This window comes from Montipora foliosa, chromosome 8, assembly GCF_036669935.1.
Source record: "Montipora foliosa isolate CH-2021 chromosome 8, ASM3666993v2, whole genome shotgun sequence".
NCBI lineage: Eukaryota > Metazoa > Cnidaria > Anthozoa > Scleractinia > Acroporidae > Montipora > Montipora foliosa.
In genome coordinates this window covers 9,596,055-9,610,988 of record NC_090876.1, presented here as the reverse complement: position 1 = coordinate 9,610,988, position 14,934 = coordinate 9,596,055, and the positions used below count along the sequence as shown (strand labels likewise).

Here is a 14,934-nt window from a genome sequence, read left to right as displayed (position 1 = left end):
TTTCAAACGTTTCGGGAATTTCCTTCATACCGCCAGCTGTGAGTGATTAAAAATTGCCTGAGGCTTCTGCATTTATATCTAATAACTTCATTGGAAACCTTGGCTTGCTACAAGAATTTTCAAGCCATCAAAAACACATCACTTTCAATAGCTTTGACCTATCGTTCAAATTTCACGACAGAAAAATCATAGAAAAGTGGAAAACGGTCAGTAATGTGTCATATTAACAAATTTTAAAGAAAAAACTGAGATCTGCCCGTGCTGCCGAGCCTTATAGAAAGTTCTTGAACGGGCGGAGCCTGGCATGTTTTTTATTCCTAAGACGTCACCATAGCACTTTCCAAAGAATTGCAACTGCACATCAGTGCTATTGTAAAAGACAGGAAGTGGCTGGAACTCCTTAAAAACGTCGTGAAACTTTTACTTTTCATTGAACGTTTTTAGCGTGATTAAGAAACTTGAAAATTTGCTTTTGGCATAAGTTCGTTGCCAACACCTACAGTCCTGCATTGCCGCGCAACTATGAAATTTCCCGGTTCGAGAACAAGTCTGGCTAGGACTTTCCACAACTAGTTCAAAGGTTTGTCTTTCTTCAATCTTGTAAATTCTATTACTACGTTTATAGCTTTTGTAAGAAGGTTTTGTCTTATGCGTGATAGTGCTTACTGCTGTACAATACTGTATTTTTTTGCGGTTTACAAGGCAATAACATAATGGTTCTTTTCTTGGTCGAGTAAAAGCTCTTGAATTTATGCCTTAGTAATTTCAAAAGAACTGAATTGTGTTCTCCGAAGCATAACTTTGTATATAATACAGCCACAAAAAGAGCAGTTGAACTTTAATTTCTGCGGTGACACCAGTTAACTCCCATAAAACCGGGATAGGTATGTGTAGCTTAACAGTTTCATGGTTTTATATCTTTGTTGATACAACCGGCTTTAGCCAACACATTAGCTGCGCCGATCTCTTTCTTCCTTTAGGAAAGAAAACAGCGTTGAAAGCTCTTTAAAGGTGAAAGGTTTTACACCTTACAGTTTATTCAGACAGCTTTGAAGCATCTTGTCGACTAAATCATTGTTGTCGAGCTTTCCAAGCGTCGAAACCATCTCCATGGTGCCGATTTGAAATTACAACAAGCCGATGGAAGAAGTCTAGAACTACCTTAACATCAATTATTTATCAGTTTGTGGTTTTGTATTTGTTTTGCTTGTCGCTTATTCTAATTTCTAGAACATTTTCAGTAGAAACATGAAAGTGTAGGCAATAATTGCCAGAGTTCCGTGTACTCAGTGCATCAACGAAAACAGACCTGTGTCTTCTGTTTATTCTGCTTTCCAAGTTTTTCCAGATTAAATCCGTAAAGTTTCTAGATTCAAACTTAACAAGGCGTTTGTAACTTTTTTTTTGTCTCGTCCAACAGGTAGTCATTTAAAGGAGGTATTTTTATGTGGTGTTTTTCAAGCTTTGAAGTTGTTCATGCTTTGAAGCCCTTTGTTGAAACCTTAAGTGTCCCTACTTGATTTATAAGCACCAAATATATTGACGACCCGCTAACCTCGCACTCACGGGGCAAAACAAGAATATTATTGTTCCATAAGACGAAAAATAATCGTTTTGCACGTGTGACACGCATTTTGATACTTTTGATACATTTTGCCGTACTTTCCAAAACATCTGCATGCGAGTAAAAACACACAAATTTAAGCATTTGATGACAACCTGAGCGTACAACTTAGGATAGTTCCCCCACATTGTACAATGTGAATGAGGTGGGAAAAAAAAAAAAAAAGAAAAGACAATGATGGCGCTGAATTATAATTTGAAGTGGCTTGGCGTTGCTTCAGTTGTTCATCGAAGCGGACGATGTTAAAGGAACTGTGTCCCGGCGGTGCAGTTGATTTTGTGTATTTCAACCAATTGCTCGGCCCTACTCGCTATGCAACTTAACGATAACCCAGACATTACTTTTAAACAACACAACTTAAAATTCATGACAAAGGACGTCTGTCGAGCATATATAATTTTAGTTACAAACAACAGACATAAACTTTGAAAAATTGTTTCGCTTAGGAGTTTTTAGAACTCTATTTGCAATTCATTTTAATCTTGTTCAATTTTTCCCTTCCCCTACTCCATTTGTATTTGCTGTTTTATTCAAACCTTCCTCCATTGTTTTTTTACTTATTTTCACGTTACACTTGATTTGGTTGCCAGTTCCCGGTCGCTGAATTTACTAAATTTCGTGACACGGTACAATGTTATTCGTAGAGTAATTTTTGAACGTGTAGATAGTGTCTTCAAAAGCAATAATGAAAGCTTGTTTTTCCAATTTCATCATTCATGACTTAAAAAATTTCGATTCAGTTACAATGCAAATTGGTATGGTGTGAAATTGGAATTCTTTTACAAAAGAAGAGAGCACTCGAGTTTTCAATAGACCATGATCTAACATTTCTTTTTGCTTGACGTCTGTAATTTCCTTTTGAATCCCCACCCAATTTTTTGTTTCTTTCTTCAAGTGGGTCGCACCCTACAGCGTATCTTGAACAACGGTCGAAGAAGAGAATATTCGCGATCATTTTTTTACACTCAGTCTGGCTTCGCTGATATTCCATTTCAAAATGGAAATTCCCCGACACAGAAGCTTGGCTTTTTTTTCTTTTCAGCTGGGTCGCCACCCTAAAGCGTATCTTGAACAACGGTCGAAGAAGAGAATATTCGCGATCATTTTTTTACACTATTCAGCTGCAGTCTGGCTTCACTAATATTTCATTTCAAAACGGAACATTCCCGGACACAGTAGCTCGGGTTAATCGTCATTGCTTTAATTGCTGGAGCAACGTAACTCAATATGCGCACAGCTCATTGTCTGAATAAATTGTTTTTAAACATCGACAATCTAGCCTCAATAACTCAAAGATCACCCTTCAAGCTTAGTTAACTTTGTAATCGGCGAGTACGATTGTTTGGGATTAATAATAGTACAATATCGGACGATTCGCTCCCAAGACATTGAGCCTCGGCGTTTTATTCGTCCCGTCGTCAGAAAGTCAGCGTTTGGACCCAGTCATCCTAAGATGGGGGCAAATCGTGATGAACTAAACTAATTGTCCCCGTGACGAATAATCCAGATACCTATTTCTTGTCATGATATAATAATAGTAATTTGGGGAAGTCTGCGATATTGATGATGTTGGACACGAGGCAGCGTGTTTCATCAGAACAAATTGTTTCGCAGCTGATGACCCCTTTGGATTTAAGAGGATAATTTATGAGAACTTGATACTCTTTGAGTAATGACACGGAAGCTTCTGTCTTTGCGTTTTTTCAGGGCCTGGGTCAATGAGAAATCGTCGAGGCGTCAGAAAAACAGAATCCATGAAAGTTACAAGTCTGACAGGAAAAGCGGTGATTACCACGGAACTCCCTAAAAGATCGAATTCCAACGGCCACGTACGACCCGAAATGGGTCCCAGAGACACGCAACTTTCCTCAACCTCTTCCGTCGATGGCGCACCGCATCTAACGTCTAAGGCCGAAATCACGAAAAAGGCCGAAGACGGACCGTCAGAATCATTTGGAGCTTCAAACGCGAGCGACCAAAAGAGAGCGAGCATCTCCGATGGACTTCCCGACAAACGACCGAAGAATATTCATTTGAGATCTGCGTCGCTCCCCGGTAATGTCCGCGCACCACGAGCTAACGAGTCGGATGTAACGACTTCCCCAAAAGCAGACAAGAGAGCAAAGCGCAACAAGTCGTTTGGAGGAATGACGAAAACCTCGCAGGCCAAAAAGCCTCCGCTCGAAATCTTTTCCCTCCCTGAGACTGACGTGGATTCGGGCATAACGGTAGCCTGTGAAAGGTCCAATTCAGGGCGAGCGTCCAAACGCAACCTTCGTACCATGGATCTTATGAAGACCACAAACGAGACGGATGGTGGAAAGAAAGAGAAGCCCGGCAAAGCGAAGTCTAAGGAAGAAAGACTGCGCGTCCAGTTGCCTGACAGAAAGGATTCCGGCAAACGGAGCCCCACTGCAACTCGTCCAGATGTCCGGGTCCCTCCGAACGCGCCGTATGCGCCAAATTACTTAGAAACGGATCTTGACGATGAGCGACGACGACCACGGAATTATTTTGTGGACGCGCAACGGAGCTTTACTGTGTTCATTCCAAATGACAGGAATAAGCTTGACCATAGGAAGCGCTTCACCCACTTTGGAGGCTTCTCTGCTTCAGATGAAAAACTGCTTCAAGATAAAGACTCGCGGATAATCAGGTATGCGTTGTCTCTAAAATAGTTTGATGTGAGCCGTTTTAAATTGGGTGTCGACAATAATTTCGCGATAGCTTCGACGCAAAGCAAAGCAAGTGTGACTTTTCCGTGCGTTTTTTGCCGGTTTCTAATATCGTCGCTTTGCGTTTTAACGGATCATGTGATTGTGTTTGGTCGAGGAAATTGTGTAATTTCTGACGGTCGAATGGGAACAAGTTCGTCAAAATTTGAATATTCTGACGGTGCGATAAAGTAAAGTAAAGTAAAGTAAAGTAAAGAGACCATATTTAACGTCGATAACTCGTAACAGTAATTAAACTGACAAACCTGAGGTCGACCGTGCGCTCATTTTACTCCCCCCTCTCCATCAGTGCTCCGTTTTACGGTTATTTGAAGCCACTTAAACTTAAGCTACACTGAAAACAAGGATGCGAGATCCGGGAATTGAACTTAGGACCTCTTGCACCAAGGCCGCACACTAACCAACTGTGCCACCCTTGCTCCTTGCGATACAGAGGCCCTTAAGCAGTTAGAGGAGAGACTACAACTATTTCATGGGTTGGCGGGAGATTTTCGTCATTCGGTGATAACTGCCTTTTTACTTAAGTTTAGTTTACTGTATTTGAAAGAGTAAGACTTAAACTGTTACTATATTATTTCCTTTTGTTAAGAAAGAGTACCCTTTCAAACATTTTTGGCCACTTCTAACGGGTGCCTTTCAGTGGTTTTATCGTATCTTGTGCAGCACGGCTGCATGTATTTAATGCTAATGAAAAGGTTTGTTAAGGAGCCAGTTCATGTTCCGCTAATAACCCCCTTCAAATTGAAGCCTCGCGTGAGTGCAGGCAGTTTTCGTTTGTTTTTCTTCTGTTTCAAAGAGTCCAAGTGTGATTTCTTTTTTGCAACGAATGGTTATTAGTTCCACGTTTAAAAAATGGTCGTCACGAGAAATACCTCCGGCAGGCTTAAAAATTGTTATCACTAAGTAATGTTTTGTTGTTGTTGTTGTTCTTAAGGAAACGGAGTTCGCTTCCTGATTTGAGAACTTTCTTCAACCAGAAAGAAGAAGGAAACACTCTTGAGGGGTACGTGATTTGAGAAATTTTGTGTTTGTCTGTGTAACTCGCTCATGGCTATGTCCGTTATTCCTTTTTTTCAGGACCGAAAATAAATTGCCCAGAAGAAACAGAACTCATTCTCTGAATGACCTGGCGAAAATGTAAGTGTCGGTAAAAACTGCGGGTAACGCGCGAACTGTGTGTTCCATCATTTTACTAATGACAACGCTACCTAATCTCACCCGTACTCCAAGTCAGGCTTTACCATTTTCAATCACGGGATAACATGCGACTACTGCCAAGCGAAAGAGATCGTCCAATATTTGTCAAGCGCGAGAAATTATGGACGCTTTGCTAAACGCGGGAATCGTGCAACGTTTTCAAAGCCAACTGGAACATGAGGCCTTTTCCTAGAACGGGGAACGCCCTGCGGATGCTCAGTTTATGCTCCTTATTTGCTGGTGGAGTAATGTTATGTAACAATTTATTTATCCACGGTGAATTCATTCAGGTAGAATAATTGGCTTAACCCTTTCAGCCCCGTAGGGTTCCCCATTGACGAGTAAAATCGTCTGGCGTTAGACAGAGTAAAATCTATAAGTGGCACTATCGGGAGTGAAAGGGTTGAAGTGCTAAAAGTTAATTAATTTTCTAAAACATGAAATAAAAAAATTGGTATTAGAGCGGTTTTCAACTGAAGTCGAAAGTAATTAGCGAATTGCTTTGGTTTATGATTACTTCACTCGGTGATTGGTTCAAAGTTCTCGCGCCTTTTTTTCAACCAATCAGAAGTGAAACCAAAACCAATCGTGGCTCGCGCGTGCACATTTTCCCGCATTTCGTGTCGGCTGCGTGTAATTGGTTCGAGTTTTGATTGGTTTACCCGATTTTCTCCGTCCTTTTTGATTGGCCAAAGTAATAACTTCGGTTTTGGTTTTACGACAGTCTATTAGAGCAGGTTTCAATTGAGTGTCGAAAGTAATTAGCAAATTGCTTTGGTTTTGCATTACTTCACTCAGTGATTGGTTGAAATTTCTCGCGCCACTTTTTCAACCAATCAGAAGAGAAACCAAAACCAATCGTGGCTCGCGCATGCAGATTTTCCCGTGCTTTGTGTCGGCTACGTGTAATTACTTCGAGTTTTGATTGGTTTACAAGATTGTCCCCGTCCCTTTTTGATTGGCCAAAGTAATTACTTTGGTTTTGGTTTTACGACACTCAATTGAAAACCGCTCTAATAGTAATTGGTTAAGGGGACTCTGACCAGTTTCAACGCTTTGATGAGATAGTCTTTTTAGAAAGATTGGCACTACACACTGTAACGTAACAGCATTGTTATTGTACCATATGAAACACCGATTATTGCTAAACAAGGTGCACTCATTATTGTGACGTAATAAGTTACCTTGGCAACGGGAAAGCTCAGCAAAAACACCTTATATTTTGGCTTTAGTTGCTGAAATCTCAAAAGCAAACCGGTGACCCCCATTTTTATTGCTGGAAAGCAGCAGCCTTCCGTTTCCCGTTTGTCTTTTTGCATAAACGCGAAGCTTAACCTCTCCGTTTTTTTTCTGAAAAATCAAGAAGCGGTCAATCCGAGGTGAAAATATTTTACTCGTGTCGTTTCTCACCAGGTCACCTTCGAACTCCAAACAAACGCCTCTGCACATTGACAACCTGTCCAGTGCAAAGGATACTCGGGTAAGTGGTGGCGCTCTCTTCTGGAGGCAGTGGGGTCCAGTGGTTAGAGCGTTGGGTTTGCATGCGGCTGCTTCGGGTTCAAATCCCGTTCTAACCTTTGGCTTGGATTTGTTTCCGGTTGTCCCGGGTTCAACTCTACCACGCTTTGTAAATAGCCAACTGGTTGCCTCCCGCCAGTTGGGGTTCTTAATAATGTTTCTGTTAAGTTTGAATTGTTACTTTCACCTTGTTAACAGTGGAGTGCCTGTAAACTAGCTTGAGAGCTAAGTGCTCTTCCACTATAAACAAAGCATTTACAATTTTTTTTTTTTACATTTTTACTGTCATAAGCAGGTTTATAGAGAGTGTTTTCACACAGTCACGTGATCAGTAACCTTGTTTTTCCACCGAAACAAAAGAAACGTTTGCATGACAATAGAACCAAATTCCCGGAGGATTAGTTGGGCACACCAACGTGGCCGTCGTTCCATTGTTTTGGAAAACCAACATGGCCGCTGTGACGTCACTCTGTTGGGAAACTGTTGGGAGTTGTCCAACGTCTTCTGAGATTTCTTAACGAGTTCAAACTTAAGAAAACAAGAGAAACCCTGAGATACTATTGTGATGTCTTGGACAGGCTACAGCAGCCCTTTAAGTCCCCTGCAGCTGCATGTCAACAATTTCCAAGTTGAGAGTATTGGGTGAACTGGTGCAAGACGTCATAACACTTAAATGGCACACTAATGTTTTTTGTTTTTTTTTTTGGTTTTTTTTTTCTTTAGGCCGACTCGCCTCTGTTTTCCCCAACCTTAGAACAGAGCGCTTCGAGCAACAAACTCGTTCAAGTTACTGATTTGTAACGCAACGAGTCGCGTACGTTACTATTAAAAATGGAATGAAATGACACGGTCGTGATCTCCAACAGCTTGTGTCACGGCAGTGAATCTATTGGATGGCATACATTCCTGAGACTATATGGAACAATGCAAGAAAGTAGCAAGAACTCGGAAAAGGATTTTAACAAATTTTATTACTTTTCGTTTTAATTTGTACAATAGGATTTTAATAGTCGCGTCGAAGGCGCGCCGCGTTAGAAAAAGATCTGTAGGGTTTGTTTTTCCGCTTAAAGATGCGCTTTCTTTGGCATTTAATTCAGAAATGGTTTTTGGTGTTCAAAATAAGGACATAAAGAAATTTTTAACGGTTTCTGTTTTGGAAACAATTTTAGGTCAAAATAATTGAAGGGGAGGCATATAGCTCGTGATACCAGAATTTTTTTAACATATTGCAGATCAAACAATTATTGTACGTTAAACTACGCGGAATGACAGAAAATAACAACTAATTTATCAAATAAAACGCTTACTGAAAACGTCGCGTGTGTGTTATTGCTTTCCCCGTTTGGTTGGCATTTCGCGCGAGGTCGTCATGGTACGATTTTTGTCTCTTACGACAAGCTTACAACAGGCCTACGACTCGAATTGTTTCGTGTAAATCAAACCTACAATTCGCTTTCGATTGTCTTTTACGTCAGAAAAAATGAAGCATTTTCAAACATGTTTCAAAACTCTGCGACAATGGAAAGTCATGTAGTGCGCTTCTCGCATGCGACAAAAAATCGTGCCGTGTAAATCGGTCCCATGAGGGACCCGAACCAAAGAAAACGTCGACTCCAGAGGCTTTTCACGTGGTAGAGAGAACGGCCTTGGAGGAAGGCGTCAGTGCAAGTGTCATATACTGCCTAACCTGCACACTATGCAAAAAGATCTACATAGGCGAAACAGGGAGAAGATTGGCGGACCGCTTTCGCCAACACCTACGAGATGTAGAAAAGATGCCTCAAAACCAGTTGCACACCATTTCAATCTTCCTAATCACTCCCACCACAACATGACTATTTGCGGTATATCCTTACACCACGGAAACACAAAAAGCCGTAAAAATCTCGAACAAAAATTTATTTTTCAACTGGGCACACTCTATCCACACGGAATCAATGAACACCTCTCATCCCATTAATCTATTCACAAATTCACGTCATCCTATTTCTACCAATAGCAAAGCTCCTCCGCACACATATAAACCTACAACAACCACAATTCCTCTATTTGTTCCGACGAAGGGCTAACGCTCGAAACGTCAGCTTTCCAAATCTTTCACGGTGGTTATTCGACCTTTATCAACTCGTTTGATAAAATCAATTTCTGTTTCAATCTCCCACCGACGCAGTACCACAGTTTCTTTAGAAACTAAAATTTTGTTAAGAAATCAGCCAATATCAAAATACCATAATACTCTTTGTTTTGTCCCTCCAAAATTTTGCATAAGCATTGTTTTTATTTTCTCTTCGGACTTAACAATTGTCCCAAGAGAAACTGGAACAATTCTTATGCAAAATTTTGGAGGGGCAAACGAAGAGTATTATGGTATTTTTTGATACTACTGTGAATTCTGCACGTGCAGCAAAAACCTTTGCCAAGTAACAAGAATATCATTGGTTAAAACAGTAACAACAATAATGCTGCACGTGCGGCACGCGTATGCGATACTCTACATAACGATGTGAAATCACCAAAGGTTTTCACGACAACGTGAGCAAACAAACGTGAACCTTTCCTTTGTACTCTGAAATCGCTTGTACCAATTTATTCTTTGGAAAATTCGACGGTCTTCGACGAGAACGAGACGGAATAATCAAGAAGAAGGTAGAAAGTTATATTTTGAGGTGACGTTTTTTCGTTGACGTCGCCTCGGTCGTCAACGAGAACGCCACGAAACAACAATATCGTTGGTTAAAATAAGAAAAATAAGCGTGCGGTTCTCTGCATGACAACGACGTGAAATCACCAAATTTGAGGTTCTGAGGACAACGCGAAGGTACAAATGTAAATCTTACCAACCAATTTATTTTTAGGATACAAAAATTTGGTTTTATCAAAGGAGTTGATAATGTAAATTAGCCACCGTACAGACATTCTAAAAGCTGACGTTTCGAGCGTTAGCCCATCTTCCAAATCGACACCCTTAATCCTCACGGTATTAACGAACGCTTTTCATTTAACTAACAAATTCCTATTTTTCACGTTGCCATGTTACCACCAATAGCGTAGCTCCTACTCTACTATAAAACCTACACGTAACCCACAATTCCTCGAAGGGCTACGCTCGAAACGTCAGCTTTTAGAATCTGTACGGTGGCCAATTTACATTAGGCTGATTTTGCAACAGAACGGGAACGTCAGTGGCGACGTCGCGTGCAGCAAAACTACCAATGAGAATTTAGAATAGAGAAGAAAAGAGTGGAGTCTATTCTATTCTGAATTCTCATTGGTGTTTTTTCTGCGCGCCGTCGCCACTGACGTTCCAGTTCTGTTGCTAAATCAGCCTATTATCAACTCAGTTGATAAAACCAATTTTTGTATACTACTTCCCCAACGACGCTGCACCACAGTCTTTAGAAACTACCCCCTTCATTCATTTATTTTTAGGATACTTCGCCTACATTGTACAACACGAACGAGATGGCCTACCCGCGAGAAACTTGCGATAGTGCAAAGTTATATTTTGAGGCGACGTTTTCGTGAAACGTCGCCGTCGTAGATTTAGGGAGCTTACGAATCGACGACGTTCACACGACGACGCCGTCAAGTAACTGACGTCATATTCTTTCGTCGCCGTCCTGTAGAAATTTAAATTTGCGATATTCGCAGTAAATACGACGTTCGCGCGCGTGCGGTAAAATTTCCCGCCGTTTCTGAAGTTTTTTTTTTTTAATTATTTACAAGGCAAATTGTTTAGTCCAAAATGCCTAACTTCAGAAAAACGAAAGCTTCGATAGAATACACTTGTCGAGAAAACGATAGTTTGTACTTTTATGCGATCATGTTTACCAGATAAGAAAACAAACGACAAATGCAAGGCTGAGTTTCGTTTTTACAGGGAGGACATTTATGAACTTCCTTAACAGCTTCCGGTAGCCTCGCAGCTCCTACAAGGTCTCACCTGATTGGAGACCACCCTTGAGGTTTAACAAAAGAACAAATAACAGAAACAATGGACCCTAGAGGATAGAGTTGCAGCCCTTTTGTTTTAGGCCTAGGGTCCATTGTTTCTGTTATTTGTTCTTTTGTCAAACCTCAAGGGTGGTCTCCAATCAGGTGAGACCTTGTAACAGCTGCGAGGTGACCCACAGCTTCAGCTACCTGACAAGACAACGACCACTTGCAACGGGTTTGGTTTTAGCTTCGATACCTGTATTATGCATGTATCTCAAGCGCTGTGCCTATCCTTGTCGATGTACATGGAGATTTGGTTTAAGCTATCGAAGTTGTGCTTTATAACGATAATAGGACTGAGTTTAGTCCAATATTCGGTCTGTAATCACACGAGTGATTTACAAAATCGGACGACCGTGTAGCGGGAGTCCGATTTGTTTAATCATGAGTATGATTACAGACCGAATTGGATGACACGAAGTCCTGTTACCAATTAACCATAACCAGTACAATTTCCGAGAAAACAAAATTAATGCACTCCTTTTCCACTGTCTAATGTTACAAATTCGTCCACTTTGGAAAACCCCAGGGCTCGGTTGTTCGAAAGCCGATTAACTTAATCCGGGATTAGCTAGAACATTCGTTTCATGTTTTCAACTTTTTGGTGAAAGTTTCTTTTGCTAATTTTGTTTTTCAAGATTGACTTCTTCTAATGTAAAATTTTGCCGAATATCAGCGTTGAACAGCTTGTGGGAGTAGAGAAATAAACTCCTTGGTTATTTTTTATTCTAGGATTATCGCTAATCGGCTTCTGAACAACCGGGCCCAGCAGTTTGGTAGGGTAAGTGGTTGTTTCTATGGTTATTGTGATAAATTCTGTGATTGGTGGCCGGCTGAGTGCACTGAATATGATTGGCTGATGTAACTGTCCGATTTCAGGTATCCGATTTACAGCCAACTGTCCGATTTCACGGTCCGATTTCAACCCTACATAGCCTGCGAACGCAGACGTATTTCCGGCGGTCGTCTCTTTCCCCCGAAAAATAGTTTTGCAGCTCGGTTTCGCAGACGCTATTTTTCGGGGGAGAGAAACGACCGCCGGAAATTCGTCTGCGTTCGCAGGATAAACCCTACACAATAATTAGTGAAAAATAAAGCAGTTAATGCACCAATCAAATTTGAGAAAATTGTAATGGTTATGATTATATTCTTAATAGTAGGACTATACACAATAGCGTGGCAAAAAATCGTCACTTTAATAATGCACACAGACAGACAAAATAATAAAAAAAAACATGTCTCAAATGCGATACTTGATTCATCCAGCAAAATCACATGAAGCATCGAGAGGAACTTTCACAACTAACCTTGCGTCCTGCTATTTTCAAGACGTTGAAAAATTACCCTCACCAACTTCGTTAATTTTGGAGCGACTCCGGCAATTTCTGGCATATATTTTGTACCACAACCATTTTTCTAGGATTCAGGCCCCGTCCACACATATCCAGCTGGATATTTTTGAATCCGCAATTTTTTTCTTTCCGGATACGCCTTCTGTTCACACATATCTGGCGAATTCCAAAATGGATATTTTTAAATCCACTAGGAATCCAGAACTGTGTGGACACTAAATCCAGATCCAGTTCCTTTCTTAAGATTGCTGCCAAGCGCTTCATGGTACATGCTCTGTTACCTCTGTCTCACTGAGGAGTCCTGAGTACTAGATTGAATCCGGATACGTTTCGGATAGGCGTGGACAGGCAAATTTGATTTGAATACGCTGCGTGTGGATGGGAATATTTTTTAATCCGGAGAATAAAAGTTGAGGATTCAAAAATATCCGGATAAGTGTGGACAGGGTTCACACAAGGTTACCGTTCTCACGTGATACGGTCACGCAAAGGGCCTATTCTTGGGTTGCATGTGACGTCATCATTTTGTAAAATCCAAAACTAAAGAGCCACCAAAGTTATTTTCTTCATCAGGCATCAGAGAGGGGGTAATTTTATATCTGTGAACAACGTTTCAGCTCAAGAACATGCGTCGTCTAGAAACAGAAATTTCAGAGTTATGGAGGAGCGTGACATACAGCTATGAACGGTCTGTCGAAAAATATATTTTTAGAGGTTAAGGTATTAGGAAAAGTGCTTATCTAAATGTTTGCTTAATCAGTTCAGATAATAAGTGGCCTAGATGGCCAAAGTAAGATCCAGATGTTTACACTATTTTCCGGCCGCCATGTTGGTGTCCCTTGGAGGTACACCAACATGGTGGCTCCATACTGGGCTCTGTAAATTTGTGCAAAATATTTCGACAAAAATTTGAAGATCGGGAAAACGTACAGACCTAAAACTTGGAGAAGTGCCTTAAATATTTATCTCCTATAACAACGTAATTCCTTGAGTTTATTCACTGAATAGTTTTCGAAATATTTTTTAATTGCGTGACGGTGCAACCCAAGAATTACCCCTTCAACGTATGGAATGATAAACGAGTTTTAAACTAAAACTTGCCACTCTCCCATTGCCACTGCCCAAATCTACCATCGTCGATCCTTGCCTTTTAGAGGTTTTTGCCGTTTTTATAATATTAGCAACTTGTTTTTCTGTCGCTGGCACATAAGGAAGGCAAATTTTTCTCAGAGCTTGCGTGACAAACGGTATATAATTTGACAAGAATAATTCCAAGGGCTGTGGCTTCTGTGATTCCAAGAACTACTTTTCCAAATGTGCATGCTTTCTTGGGGATCTTGTTGTCTTCTTGGAGCTCTAATAATACCAACATGGCTTTCGGAGTCAATTCCCCTGAAGAGCACAGGACTATTCGATTTACACAATTAACGGCAAATAAACATAGCCACAGCGTAACATAAAGGACTCCAAAGTATCGAAAAGAAACACGGGAAGGAACATTTTTGCTCTTTTGTGGAAAGTTCACATTCCATTTAAGCCGCGATAACCTATCTCAAGAGTGAAGTCCTGCAATTTCGCTTGTTGATTCTTCTGTAACTCAACGTACTGCAATGGTGGGTCGGGGCCTTCTTCTAACTCGTGTACGGGTGGGGAAGGGAGAGGGAAGGGATTTGTATTCGCGAATGATTTTTGCGTGAAGAACATAGTAAAGTCATAAAAATCCGGAGTAGATTGCAGAATCCCGCCGAAAACAAAAACCGAAGATTAAAAAAGACCCACGAAATTCCTTCGTTTTCCGCTGTAAAGTCCCAACTCCTCTTATCGTGGGTGGGGTAATAGTGCTACATCACAGCCTCGCTTGCATGCAAAGGATTAATCTTGAGGGAGAGGGTGAAAAACAGAGCTACTGTTGGGGAAATTTCACACTCCTTCGCGTTATTCAGGGACGGAGGAGCGTATTTTGTATTGAGGGGGCTAACAAGCAAGCGCCAGAGAGGCAAACTTGTAGGGGGTTCTGGGGGAATTCTCCGCCAGAAAATTCTCAAATCTTGAAGCTCGCAAATGCTACTTAAGGCATTCTCGACGAGATATCCAAAAAAATAAACGTGAATCATCGGTAAAATGACAGATGCTTTACTTCTTATTTTTACTTTTTGCTTGAAATTGGGAGGGCTAAAATGGCAAAAGCAATAAATTACTAAAGGTGGAGTTTCTTTCCGAATTTTAGAATTTTAAAATGAATAATTTTCGGGGGCCGGGGGTAGAACTCAAAACACCGGGAAGTCGTCACTAAGAATTGGGAGCGTAGCGTGACAGGACAAAGTGAGTCAATTCATGCACAGACACAAAACTTCATCTCAAAATTTTAATTAAATCACAACTACCATTACTTCTAAACAACCTCAAGCATGCATTATGACAAATCTTCGGTTACCTATTGATAATGGATTTTACATAACAATTAAAAAGTAAAAGGTGAAATATTATTTACAAACTTTTCACTATTTTCTTG

General features: G+C 40.7%; 1 protein-coding gene across 2 annotated transcripts in view; it reads left to right on the top strand.

The window, feature by feature from the left end:
* Window positions 1-8,389, top strand: part of LOC138013113 (uncharacterized) — a 34,781-nt gene extending 26,392 nt beyond the window's left edge. For both annotated transcript variants that reach the window (XM_068860084.1, XM_068860085.1), the window contains 5 exons: window positions 3,332-4,280; window positions 5,294-5,362; window positions 5,437-5,496; window positions 6,970-7,036; window positions 7,798-8,389. In XM_068860084.1, coding sequence (XP_068716185.1) covers window positions 3,332-4,280; window positions 5,294-5,362; window positions 5,437-5,496; window positions 6,970-7,036; window positions 7,798-7,875 — 1,223 coding nt within the window. In that variant the 3' untranslated portion in view covers window positions 7,876-8,389. The remainder of the gene's footprint in view (window positions 1-3,331; window positions 4,281-5,293; window positions 5,363-5,436; window positions 5,497-6,969; window positions 7,037-7,797) is intronic.
* Window positions 8,390-14,934: the final 6,545 nt, after the last annotated feature.